Raw genomic sequence first — 13,993 nt, 5'->3', positions numbered from 1 at the left:
TTTCTTCTTTTTTTTTCTTCCAATGTTTCCTCTATTTGAGGGTGTTCATTTCCCTTATCTACCACATATGATTCAATACATCAGCCAAGTTTAATCGGGGAGCTTGAGTTGGGAAATCACCTGTGATGAAAATCTCTGGAACCCCTTCATTACAATTACTTTTTTAGCCATTTTTCTGTCTCGTGTTTCTGTTTTTTTTTTTTGGGCTGGAAATAGTGTTATTTATGGTAATAGTAAAGTGGTCAGAAAAACAAGTAAATTACAGCATAATGGAAGGTTATTGTACGGGGGAATGGAAGGTTAGGTGTTTAATGTTTGTGTTAAATGTTTCTGATCGGATCATAAATTGTCACAGCAATGTGCTGTTAGGTGTCAGATATTCATTTCTGGGTTAAATGTTGCTGATTGGATCATAAACGGCTACAGCAACTCAGCTTGTAGATAGAGGTTCTTGCTATTGCCATATAGTGACAGTGGGTAGTTATAGTGGTGCTTGAAAGTTTGTGAACCCATTTGAATGTCTGCATAAATATGACTTAAAACATCATGTTATAAAAGTAGATGAAGAGAATCCAGTTAAACAAATGAGACAAAAATATATATTATATTATACTTGTTCATTTATTAATTGAGGAAAATTATCCAATATTATATATTTGTGAATGACAAATTGTGAAGCTTTGCTTTCAGTAACTGGTGTGATTTCCCCCTTTGCAGCAATAACTGCAATTAAACCTGGAGAAATTGTAGCCCCTTTCTCCGAACAGGAAACTTCAACTGTGGGATGTTCTTGGGTTTCAGGTCCTTCCACAACATTTTGATTGGATAAAGGTCAGGACTTGGACTTGGCCATTCCAAAACATTAACTTTATTCTTCTTTAACCATTCTTTTGTAGAATGATGTCCTGACATATTCCTTTAGAATTTTAAATCTGATGATGTATTAGGTCATATTTATGCAGAAGTATAGACCAAGCAACACTGTAAAGGTGAGTGCATGGGAGAGTAAAGGTATAAGGTAAGTGAATGGGCCATTTGTATAACCCCAGTTGTTAGGTGTAGGAGTTAGGTGTTATTTGGTCTGTTTACAATGAACTATTGTCAAAAGAATGACAAAATAATAGTTTTAAAAATCTTTACAAATGCTTTTGAGTGCAGTGTGCTATGTGTGTGCTTCCATTTTGTGTACTATTGGTTATTATTCATTTTTTAATCATTCTTTACAGAACTCATCACAAAACTGGCTCTACCCAGTGGGAGACCACCTGAGCAAGATCGTCGGACAGAGAAATAAAAGCGAAATAAAGAACAACCTAAAGCCATTGGTTAATGACTATCCAGACATCAGGTGAGGCTTCCATTTCAATCCTTCTCCACCAAATATAACATGTGATTGATAATGTACACCAGGATGTAAAAGCAATGATAATCTGTGTAGAACCCTAAAAGAAAGATTATTGGTTCATCTCACTTTAGTTCCAAACTTCTGTGGAAATTCCAATTTATCCACTGCCCTGACCACTGACCAGATGAATAATGCTTTACACAACTCAGTTCAATGGTTTGTGTCAGACTAATGAGCTAGTGTGACCTGGTTTCTTTTTTTTCTCAGCCAGCAATAAATTCTAATTTCCCACACAGCTCTTTGGCAGAGTTTCAGCAATTTTCTCTTATGCTGGGTTGCATAAGAATATGGTTATTGAGAAATTCTGTATTAATTGGGAAATCATTATAAATTCATTATTTAGTAGGTTTTACTCCTTTCAGACATGCAAGTGAATCCAAAAACCATGTGACAAGTCGTAATGAGTCACTCATCCTTAGCGTAAACCATTGGAGATTGCCCTTCACTCCCTTCACCTTTTAATTACAGGAAATACTGTGGGAGAGGATTTGAAAGGAGGGTTAGTAGGGGGGGTGCGGGCAACAGTGGAGCCAGGACTTTCCAGTCACATTCCCAGAAATGCCCTGTTATTATTTGGGAAATTGTTATGTCTTTTTTATCTTCAACAATGTCTCGTCATATCTCTCTGCTCACAGTAAAAAACATCTCTCAGCTGTGCTGTATTTCCGTGGAATGAGCCGAGGCAGGGAGAGACAAGTGATTCTGCAGAAGCTCTCTGAGCTGAAACGACTCCACAAAATATCTGGGAAGACAGAGCATGCCCTCTTTACTGAGATTCAGCCAGCAGTGAACACGGACTGTCTGGCCAACTTGCCTTTCTCCTGCTTCTCCATGCTAATCCCAGACAGTTAGTCGAGAAACAACTGTGAATTTTGCACTGTGTGCTTTTCCTTTGTCTTACTGAGGGGTTGTAGACTAGACATATGCTGATCAAGTACTTTTAAAATAGAGATCTCATGTTTTAACCCCTTAAACCTCACAAACGTCTATATCTTAAGGCTTATTAGAATCTAATTGCATGAAAAACAATGATAAATCTCTATTGAGTTACACCTGATTGTACGAGACATGAACTTTTGTTAAGATGTCTGGGGACTGCAAAGTGTATTCTATGGGAGTTTCCAAACTATGGTATGTGTTCCACTGGTGGTTTGGAAAGCATCCCATGAGTGTACGCCAGATGGTATTTGCTCTATCCACAAAAATATTCATAATAGAAATTTATAAAAGGTTTCATAAAAATATATACTAATTTGTTCTTAGTGCTTAATCCATTAGATTTTGTATGCAAACCCACACAAGTTCTGTACTCTCACAATTTTGCTTCTGTGTAGTTCTATCAGTGTCACAGGCCCTACCATAGAACCCTGTAGCACTTCACAGGATATAGCAAGCCAATCAGTTACAGATAAGTAATTAATGCAATTCACTATACTGTCTCAAACACCTTTGCAAAACAAACAAATAATGAATAGTTTACTGTTTTTCGCTGAATTCTGTGGTCGTCCGGTAATTTTATTAATTTTATTAATTTTAACACAGATCTCTGTTCACTGCCACACACCGTAAATACACTTTGGGAGCGCATTTCCACGGAGATCCACGTAAACACAACAGTTAGTGGAAATGGAGGAGTTACTGAACCAATTCCTCATGTGACAACACTTCTGTTTTTCAATTGCAGTCCAGATTCAAGAGTTTTATCACTGAGTAGAAGTGTGAAATATTTTTTACAGACGTCCCCCTGATAAACTAATCCCATCCGGATATGGTTTAAGTAAGTTAAAGTGGATTATTTCTGCTTTTATCAATAAGACAGTGGGTACGCGCTCCCTAGAGAGGGTTGCTTTTCATAGCGAGGGTTGCTTTTCATAGCGAGGGTGCTGTATTCGGCAAAACACCAGTAAGCCCACTGAGCAGTAAGTAATGACGTAAGCGTGCTTGGGTACGAATTGTTTAAATGTAATGTGAGTGCCAGCGAGGGAGTGGGGAGGCGGGGAGAACTGTGCTCCAGGACAATTCAACCAAACCGTGCCTATTGTCAGTACACTCAACTCAGTTTGATCATCAACTCAACAGTTTGATCATTCTTGGTATGTGGTATAAATGTATAATAGGCCACTTCCACATGTTCCTCCTACAGTGGTTATATTAACCTTTTCTGCACATTTCTTAACACAGTCCCACAAATGGTATTTAATGTGGCAGTTGTGTTTGCTGTGTTGGCTATGAACGTCAAATGAACTTCCTCACTTCTCAGCCCACATCATCACTTGATATAGGATTGTGTTGTATTGTTTTTTGACATAGTATTTTTTTTTCTGTTGTTCTCCAATGAAAACAAATCAAAGAGTTGCTCAATATCAGTGTATGATGTACACTATGCTTGAGATCCCCCCGATCGTTTCAGTAGCAAGCATTTTAGCAGTGTCTTTCTCACTGCCACTTAGTCTGTCTCAGCTGCAGCTTCCATTCACAGTTAAAACTTGGTCCAGTGTTGCAGTTGATGTGTTCTCATGTGAGCTACCAGTCACAAAGGCTGTTGATTCTCAGAATCTCGTCTTCTGACGCTGTTGTGGGTTTGAGTCTGTCAGACTTGGCGAATGAACCTTTTGATGAACCTTTTGATGTTGTGGGAAACTGAAGTATCTTTTTTGTAAGATTTTATGTGTTGTGTTTGTCCTGCTACCCAATTTATGTGAAGCTGCTCTGAAACATCATTTGTAAAAAGCTCAATATAAATAAAATTGATTTTATTTGATTTGATGATAACAATCCAAACAGTGCAGTGTAATGCAGTGTAAGATTAAATAATGTGGTAGAGCATGCAGCATTGCAACAGTGCTTTGTAAATAAGCAGCAAATCAACTGTAAGTTTGTAACCAATAACATGTCGCCTAAAAAAAAAAAAACTAACAATTAAATAATAGTCTGTGCTTTAACTTTTAAGTACTGTAAGTGTGTCTGATAATTTATTTTGACTACTATTAATATATTACGTTTTTAAAATAAACTTCTGCCATGAACTCAAACGTCAAGAAAAAAACCCGACCACCAGATTTTCTTTAAAGAGGAAAGAAGAGGTCTGATGTAAAATGTTTCTCTCCTTAACCAGAGTTATAAATGTGAATTCTAAAAGTGTCTAAACCATTAAATGCTTGAATCATCTTATCAGAAGGATTGGGCATACTAGAATGGTTTGTACAGAATAGTGCATGTTTTGTTTTGAAGGGGTAGATTCTAGCAGAGAATAAATCAAATGCTTTATTTATAGCTATATAATGTGCATTTATCACTTGTGCGTAAAATGTATACAAAGTAATATATATATATGTATATATATATATAACTGAAATGTAAGTGCATTCAGGGACAGTTGTACATCAGCTGTACCTTTGCTCTTTTGAAATACTGAATCATCTTAATAAAAGTTGAATCACACTATTGCTAGTCGTTATGTGATTTTTTTTTATTTCATGCAGTTTCAGCTTAAAATGATATATTGTAGCATTTATTAAAACAGAAAGAGATATAACCACCAACAAACAGTGGTTCTTACTTAAATTGCTGGCTCCACCTGTGGATACTCTTATCCACTCTCCACACTAACACCAGGATGGTGGACAACACTATACCAAAGGATCTAACACAAAAAAAGAAATGTCAATAACACAAATACATATTTAAACCCCACAAATAACCACAAACAAAGGAGAAGGGTGGTCAGAAAGTGTGCTGGAAGCTACCCTGTGAGCTCCTAAGCAACTCATAACCCCATCCACCCGTACTCTGTGCCACCACAATATATTTCATTGTGTCTGTCTTTATTACCAAGCAACAGTAAAGGGGAAAGGGCAGTGGCAAAACAGTGATTTTACTGGATTGTTCTGCCCAAAGGAAACAAAGGAAGGAAACGGACGAGACTGGAAGAAAGGAAGAGAGAAGATGAAGAGAGCTTTAAAGAAAAACAAAACCCACTGGGTTTTATTGGTTATAAATCTGTCTGAAAATAAATGTTAGGTAACACTTCAAAATAATGGTGACAAATAACAGTAATTACATCCTAACTAATGTCTCAACTATTATTAACTGACACTAAAATCTGATTAAATATTATAATTATTAGGCTTACGAATATGGTAAAATTGTAAAATGATAAATAATGTTTTTAATAGTGTCAATTAAGAATTATTTGGAACACTACATAAGTAGTGTTTTACAAAGTTTTACAAAATGTTTTTGTGAGATCAGGAGATATATTTTTTGGTTTGGTAGCATGTTAATTGTATCTCAACACCAGTGTTGACCACCACAATAAAAAAAAACAAATCAAATTAATCAAATTTACAAAACAAATATTTTTTATTTAAATAATTAAAACGTTTAATTTGTCTATATGTAGCTGAACTGAGCATTTACATTGTATCAATGTTATAAAAACTATAACATTTTTATTTTGGATTTTTTTTTAAATTAACATTTAAAAGCTGAAAAACAGATGATGAATGTATCCATATATTCAGGATTTTCTTGTAAACTCACGTGACACATTTTTATAAACAGTACATTTAGTGTATGATTTTTACAGTGAATGCTAGAAAATGGTCCCAGACAATTCTTACAAACTTTGGAAATTTTGTATACATATAAAGACATACAACATATCTTGTGACTATTATAGCTTTGTTATATTAGTGAACATGTCTCCTACCACTGTATTTAAAAAGGAAAGAGAAATTAAGTGGTTTGTAGGTATAATGAATTGATTATCTTATATTGAGTAAAAATAAATGTACTGTATTTTGAGTCTGCAGATCAACAGTACTGGACCTATACCAGCCATCTGTATATACGCTTTACAGACAGAGATAAACATGCTTTCATGTAGTTACAGTAAGGAATAACCTCTAAACTGATAAAGTAAACAAGATACCCTGTCATTTAAATCTTTCCCTTTATCTGTTTATCTTTTCTATTTCCGATATTTCCTCTTTCTGTACTTTATCTCATGAAGTCCAAACATACACTGAACTCTCAGTAGCCCATTCTCAACAGCCATTCTCTCTCTCGGTGAAACTCAAAGAGTCTACCTTTTGTATGACCAACACTTATCATTTGAACCAAGTGTTATTTACATCTCTCGACAGACACACAGATCACATAAAAGAGTCGTGTATAGACTCACTTTATTGAAAGATATTGCGCAGAACATGCCACGTGCCCTTAGACTTCCAAAAGTCCAAACTGGAACCATCAACAGAATAAGTCATTTTCTTACTTTACAAATCTCACTTGAGAAATCTCACTCAATCTAAAATCTGAATTCTGACGTTATTATTATTATTATTATTATTATTATTAATAATTAATAAATACTATTGGGCTATATTTGGAATATTTTCAGTCTGAACCATCACCTCACATCACAAGCTGAGTTTCTGTGGCACATATAAATGAACAATTAATAAACCATTAAGGCAGTGCACCCTGTTAAAGGGAAGCCTAAAACCGATAAAAGAGCACAAAGTAAAAAGACTTCTTGCGAGGCTTTCAAAGCACTTCCTATTTTCCCCCCATCTGCATATTGCCTAAGGTCAACATTTCATCAAGAGCAAGTTTAGTATTGCATTAAAAATGATTCAGGAAATTCCAACAATATTATAAAGGTGTGTGTAACAATGATGGGTTTTGACAGGTTCCTGAAGTAATCAAAAACATTTAAATAAATTGAGGTTGTTAATGTGTTCATTTCCATTAATTGATTAATTAAAATACAAATAATATGTTAAAATTAATGCTGATTAATCATGTTTGATGATGAATGCGATTAAATGCAATGAATGTGATTAAATGCAATGATGCTAAAAACACACACACTCACAGAAATATTTAACCCTAACTTTTAAGATTTATGTAATTTTATTACATGACAAATTCCCATTTACTTTTTTTTAGTAATTTTAACACAAATCTATCAAATAGGCCGTATGTGATGCATATGCATTCGTGTAATACAGCTTATTTATTTTAAATGCATAATAATCAGGTTTATGTAATGAGTATTAATAAAGTATAATTACTCTAAATTAATAACAATAATGAGTGTATTTATTTTAAATACATAAAATATACAGTTTGAATTATAATAAGCGTAACCAGGTTACCTATTCAAAATGAATTGCATATATTTATTTGAATTAAACGTCTATGTTTAAGGAATAAACCAAATGAATCAAAATGCATCACATTTATGTAATTCATTTCCAATCAGTACAATCATAATAAGAACAATCAGACCCTCTTGTTGATTAAACAAAGCTTTATTAATAATAAAGCCGAACATAAAAGAGACACAAAATTATAATTTCTTAAAATCACATTTCAGTCATACTTTTGACCCAAGTTTGTCAAAAATTTTCCTTCAATATTACTGAAGTACTTTTCTGTTTAACAAATATTGTTTAACAAACATGGATAACTCCAGTGTAAAATTGACTTTGGCAGTAGTAAAAACTTGTAAACTTTGTTTTAAATAAACTTGTGCATTTTTAAAAGTTATTAATGCCTCGTTTTAGATGTCAGGGCTCTGCGGATTCTACCAATGAGGTGTTGAAGAAAAATCTGGAAAATACCCATCCCCAATGAGAAGGTTTGGAGAGGGTTGGATAGGAGAGGAGTAAACCTTACCCCTACAGGAGCTCAGAGAGAGGAGGTGAGTAGAGAAGGCAGAGGGTAGAAGAGAGGGAGAGGTTTGCCTCCTTTCCTACAATTTTCCCTGCATCAATTAACAGTTTTTCATATCTACATAACTGATCTTTCAACAAAATTTGAATGCTTCGACAACCAAGGTACAACTTTATTAAACAGCTATTTCCCTGGCGTAACCTTCAAGAACCAAGGGACCATTTTAACAAAATCCGGTCTTACTGTGTGTGGGGGAGGTGGTATTTGCCAACCGAATGACTGGAACAATTTGAGTTTCAGTGCATGTACTTTTGGTGTAAGCTTAGTTGAGTCCAGGTCAATCAGGGTTTTCTGGTACACCTCAAATGTACGCGTCAGGCTTTTTAGATAGCTCAAGTTGAGTGCATAAATCTGCCCATAAAGCATCACGCATGCATGGCTGACACTCTTCAGGTTAAGGAGAACGTCCACGCCATCCAGCACAACACCAACATCAGCAAAGCGTCCATCACCTGGACAATCAGAACAATGTCCCTCTGCTCAGACAGTGTAGATGCCCATAGTCTTCTCTGCCAGCCTCAGCCTCTCTGGATTCAATGTCCTGGAATATAAAGAGAACAGAATGATGTTCTGTGTGACCCTAACCATGACGACCAAAATCTAAGCAGCTCCAAGATGCATTTTGTGTTCTTGTTAACATGAGATTATACACAGACTGTCAAATTGTGCACTTTTCTGTCAAGGTGACAACAACAATTAAAACTGTCAATTATCCTTTACAGTAGAAGACTAGCTCTTACATGTTTCTGGGTTGATCCCCCACTGAGGTTGATCTCCTCACTTTAATACAGGGATTTCTGGCGAGACTGTTGAGACTGCTCTTTTCCCAATGAAGCCTTCGACCTGCCAGAAAAAAATACAATTAACAAAACACCAACTAAAAATACGTAGATATATAAAAATACAGAATCAGGAACCCCCACTTATTTTGTTGAAAGATCAGTTATGTAGATATAAAATAAACATTCCTTGATGCAGGGAAAATTGAAGGAAAGGAGGCAAACCTCTCCCTCTCTTCTACCCTCTCTCTGCCTTCTCTACTCACCTCCTCTCTCATAAGCTCCTGGATAAGGGTAAGGTTTACTCCTCTCCTATCCAACCCTCTCCAAACCTTCACTCATGGTTGAGTTTGAGGGAGGATGATAGGGAAGAGAAAGGACCAACCATTGTTTATCCTAATCTTCTGTCTCCCCATTTACCACTCACCTGTTGGAAAGTTAATAATCTAGTTAATAATCCACCCCAAAAGCAAAAACAATTCATGTTTCCAACTACACTGCTTTATGACTTACCTTTTGACATCTGGCTTCAGCTTTATGTACTGCCTCAGACCCTCAGCTGCCTTTTGACAGAGAAAAACAAAAATTATCCCATTGTTTCTCTTCATGGGCAGCAATCCTAAACATTAATGGTCTGCTTAAGGAGGAAAACAACATTATCTTTGTAAACTACATAAAAAAAGGAATAAGAACAAAGAATCAAACATACCATGTATTCTTTAACCAATGTATCCAGGTCTTCACTGAGGTAGATGCTCAGACAGCTCAGCACACAATTACACCTCACATTGATGTCTTCATTCTACAAAAAGAAAACATAATTTATGCTTGTCAGTGACAAAGACAAACTAACACACAAAAGCTGAGGCTAACAATGTCAGTAGGGTTGCAGCGGTAACCGGTTTCACGGTATACCATGGTATTAAAATGCACGGTTATCATACCGTGTGTGTTTGCTTATTACCGGTAAAACGCAAGCCAGCGGAGAAACTCACCCGCGCATGCGCAACTCTGCTCCGCTTCAGCTGCTCAGCACACAGCGGTGAGAACAGCAGAAAGTGCATCAGACTAAACAAATCTCCGTCCGCCTAAAAAAAAGCTAAACTAAAATCAGCAGTGTGGGACTATTTCGGATACCCGCCGAACGCACCCGAGGATGGTTATCTGATTTGTAATCAATGTGGACGTAAAGTCACAGCTAAAGGTGGACATACGTCAAACCTGTTCTCCCATCTCCGAGAACACCACCCCGCTGTGCAGCGCAAAGTATGTGTTTAGTTTAAAACTTTAATCTGAACCTAAATAAAACTTCTTTGTAGTTGTGCACAACCCATGCGGTAAGCGCCCGCAAAAGCGCTGAGTTATCCGAAATTTGGGCACGCAGGTACAGGCGTGAAGTGCGTGCTACGATGGATTCACGTGTCCGTGTAAAGGTGCTCGCCGGACTGGATGTGAAAGACGCCATTCATTTACATGCGTTCATTTTCAAATCCTGACGTGCCTGTTTTTCATATGTTAAAACCAGACTCGGTGTGAAAGCCTTAAAATAGAAATCTCTATTGTGAGGATCATGTCAGAAATAAATCCCCTCTTTCTGCAGTATCTGGTTATATACCAACTTGGCAGTAAAACGGACGTTTACAACAGTTGTTGATCAGACACTGACCCAGGCTCAGTTTATCAGATATTAAATAATTTAAACTTAAATAATTGTACTGAATATTTTAAATACAGGATCTTTACTTCTTAGAGGACATATAATGTGTGTAACGTGTGTGTGTGTGTATATATATATATATATTATATATTTATATATATATTTTATATACACTCTTAATGCCCTTAAGAGTAGTGGAAAAAACTAATTTCCTTCACCTGATGGTGTACAGCTTATTTTTTTTAAGGAGACATTAAATTATAATTGTTCCAGGTTTCTACAATAAATAGTTAATTGAACAAAAAACCTTTGTTGTAATTTCTTTATGGGTCAGTTTAATAATATATGTAACAAACTGTGATACCGTGATAACCGTGATACCGCGGTATTTTCTGAGACGGTTATCATACCGTGAAAATCTCATACCGTTGCAACCCTAAATGTCAGTTACATTTACCTTCTTCACCACACCAGCACCTTGCTTTACTCCACTCAGGTTGATCAGGTTGTCTGTCTGACCATCCATACCTAACTCATACCTAGTAGGTAATAACCTGTCACACAATTTGCAGAACCTGTAAATGAAGAAAAAGAACAATGAATCAATTAGATCATCTGTAAAATGAGCTGAAAATACCTGAAAAACCAACACATCCAACCTTGTCCAAAATCAAAATGTGTAAGCCTAAGGAGTTTCGTTGTACTGTGAAATCAACCATTTAATGTTTTAACATGCTTACTCTAAACATTTGGAATTGTAAACATTTTATCCAAATTATTATTTACAGTCCATACTAACTACAATATGACCTACATTTTGACATGCACATTTTTTTAACTTATACTTACTAAATCTATGTTGCAACATGGAGGTGAGAAAACAGGATAGGAAAAGTAGAAAAATACTAGGTACCTGGAGAAAAAAGAATATCAGTGAGAAGAATTTAACATTAAGTTCTGTAACCCAAGCCAGTAAATAAATAAATAAAATATAAAATTTAAATATAGTACTCTAAAAGGCAGTCACTCACCTAACAATAGCTAGCTGACAAAGTCCTGATTCATGACTCTTGTTCAGTTTTTTAGTTTAGATAATTGTAGTTGAAAAGCTCACTTTAATATATGAAAATCTTTGATCTACACTATTTTTTTTCATAAAAATGCATTTGCAAAACATTCACATTTAATCTTTAAGCAAACAGACAGAGCCTAACATAATATAAAATGAATAGGCTAAATGTTGTGGACAAAGGGAATGCCATCTGGCTCGTTTAATGTTAATAGTAGTCATTTTAACTGACATTAAAACAAACTGGAAAGGGTTAGTTTAGTCCAGTATCGAGCTGTATTACCGAATTAGCCAAGATGCCATGTAATAGCTAGTTTGTTAGCTCTAATGCTAATGGCATTGTCTGGAACAGCAACGTGGCCAAGATAAAACTGCTTAAAATAATCACACACTAACTTACATAAATGAATTAATATCTGTGTAATATGAAATAAACTACACATTTAGGTCACATTTGGGGGTAATACAACATGTCTTGGATTGCTTACCTTCTCACATGGACGTAAGTTGTAGCTACATTCAACTGCCAGTCCAGACCATAATAGTTTTCTTCTTCTTCTTCGAGTTTTACAGCAGTTGGCAACCAACGTAAAGGGGCATTACCGCCACCTACTGGCAGGACATCGTTTCCTTTTTCCCCATTTCACTTCTCATAACTTTTATGAAAACCAATCACATACATTTTACATAACAGATTCTTGTTTGTTTTAGGGCTCTGATTATTTAAACCATGTTAGTATGTATTAACTAATTACATTCAATACATTTTAGAATTGGTTAAATTATCTAGATAATAATAAATTTAAATGCATAAATATAGAAAATATGAGTTTTTAAATAAAGTCAAATAGATGTAAATGCATAAAAATTAACTCTGCCATGAATCATTTCTGTGAGTGCAGATGTTGATGCTGGATAAAGTATTCAATATATTTATTTTTCTCTCTTAATGTTTCTTAATGAAATTTAACCACTAATTTTCATGACTTTTGCCATCCGTATTTTAAACTAACTGAAGCTTTAATTGTATTTTTTGGGACTCCATTAGACAAATATTACAATAATCCAGAGGTAAAAAGTAATTAATTACATTTACTCAAATTACTGTAATTGAGTAAATTTTATGAGTATTTGTAATTTTTAAAGTCGTTTTTTAAATAGGTTTACTTTTACTCAAGTACATTTTGACAAAAGTAATTTACGTCACTACATTGGAAAACTCCCCATTACTGAGTAAAAAATAAAATGCTGGGACAATTGTCTAAATAAAAAAAAAATTGGCGCGGATGCGCCGGTGCATGTATGCTTGCGCCTGGAATAACAAGGCAATAACGTCCTCATGCAATACAAAATGTTCCTGCCCCGCCGGACAGAGCTGTCAGCTTTCAAAACTTCCACATCAAACCTGTGAAAGCATGTGGTGGTAAGTATTTTTATCATTAAACAATCTGCTTAAATGTAAAAAAAAAACATGTTAAAGCAAAGCAATGACCTGTAAAACTATAAAAATACGGTTTGTAGTCACATATATGACCATAACCTTTTAACAGTAAAGAAAAAAAATGGATCATAGAAACTTATACCACTTGTTCTTGAAAATGTTTTATGAGGTGGTCTGAACAAATACTGCCTGAAAGATCCAAATTATTATGTGAAACAATAGTTCATTAAAAAAAAACATCAAATAATTAAAAGTAACTATGTAACTTTTACTCCAAGTAAATTTTAAATTGAGTACTTTTTACTTTTACTTGAGTAGATTTTTAGATGGGTACTTTTACTTTTACTTGAGTAGAATTTTAGCAAAGTAAAGGTACTTTTACTTAATTAAATTTTTTCAGTACTTTTTCCACCTCTGCAATAATCATTCTTGCTTGTAATAAAGGTGCGGATCTACTGCTCTGGTTTAACCAGTATTTGATGATGTGAAGATAATACAAAACTGAAAAAGTCTACCAGCTTGCCAAGGATGCAAGTTATTTAATTTTTTAATAGCTCGTAAATCCAGATGGCAGCTAGTCTAAGCCTCTGTTTGTGTTCAACAGTTTTGCACATATAACTGTCGTTAAATTGACAAGTATTAAACACCAGAATCAATAATCAGTTATAAGAGGAATGACCCAATGACAGTGTAAAGATAAATAAAGCAGAAGCTGCACAAGTTATTTTCAATATAATATAATGGGAATTACATTACTTTGTGATCATCCTGTTTATTTAAGAGAATTTTCTACAAGGGAAAAGTGTGCTAAAGACAAAGATTGTTGTGAGAAAAAAAAAGATTGATGACAATATCTGTCTTTCTGATGTTACATTCAACTCAATCACATGACCTTTAA

The 13,993-nt window shown here is 35.0% G+C and overlaps 2 protein-coding genes across 3 annotated transcripts in view; one reads left to right on the top strand and one right to left on the bottom strand.

The window, feature by feature from the left end:
* The window catches only part of LOC103024407 (exocyst complex component 3-like protein 4), a 40,419-nt gene extending 36,962 nt beyond the window's left edge, over nt 1-3,457 (top strand). Inside the window, exons 14-15 of the mRNA XM_049481609.1 lie at nt 1,227-1,348; nt 2,041-3,457. Coding sequence (XP_049337566.1) covers nt 1,227-1,348; nt 2,041-2,257 — 339 coding nt within the window. The 3' untranslated portion in view covers nt 2,258-3,457. The remainder of the gene's footprint in view (nt 1-1,226; nt 1,349-2,040) is intronic.
* Nucleotides 1-13,993, bottom strand: part of LOC103023885 (exocyst complex component 3-like protein 4) — a 71,469-nt gene that overhangs the window by 56,281 nt on the left and 1,195 nt on the right. The window lies entirely within an intron of this gene.

Source organism: Astyanax mexicanus, chromosome 7, assembly GCF_023375975.1.
Source record: "Astyanax mexicanus isolate ESR-SI-001 chromosome 7, AstMex3_surface, whole genome shotgun sequence".
Classification (NCBI taxonomy): domain Eukaryota; kingdom Metazoa; phylum Chordata; class Actinopteri; order Characiformes; family Acestrorhamphidae; genus Astyanax; species Astyanax mexicanus.
This window is presented reverse-complemented; position numbering and strand designations above follow the sequence as displayed.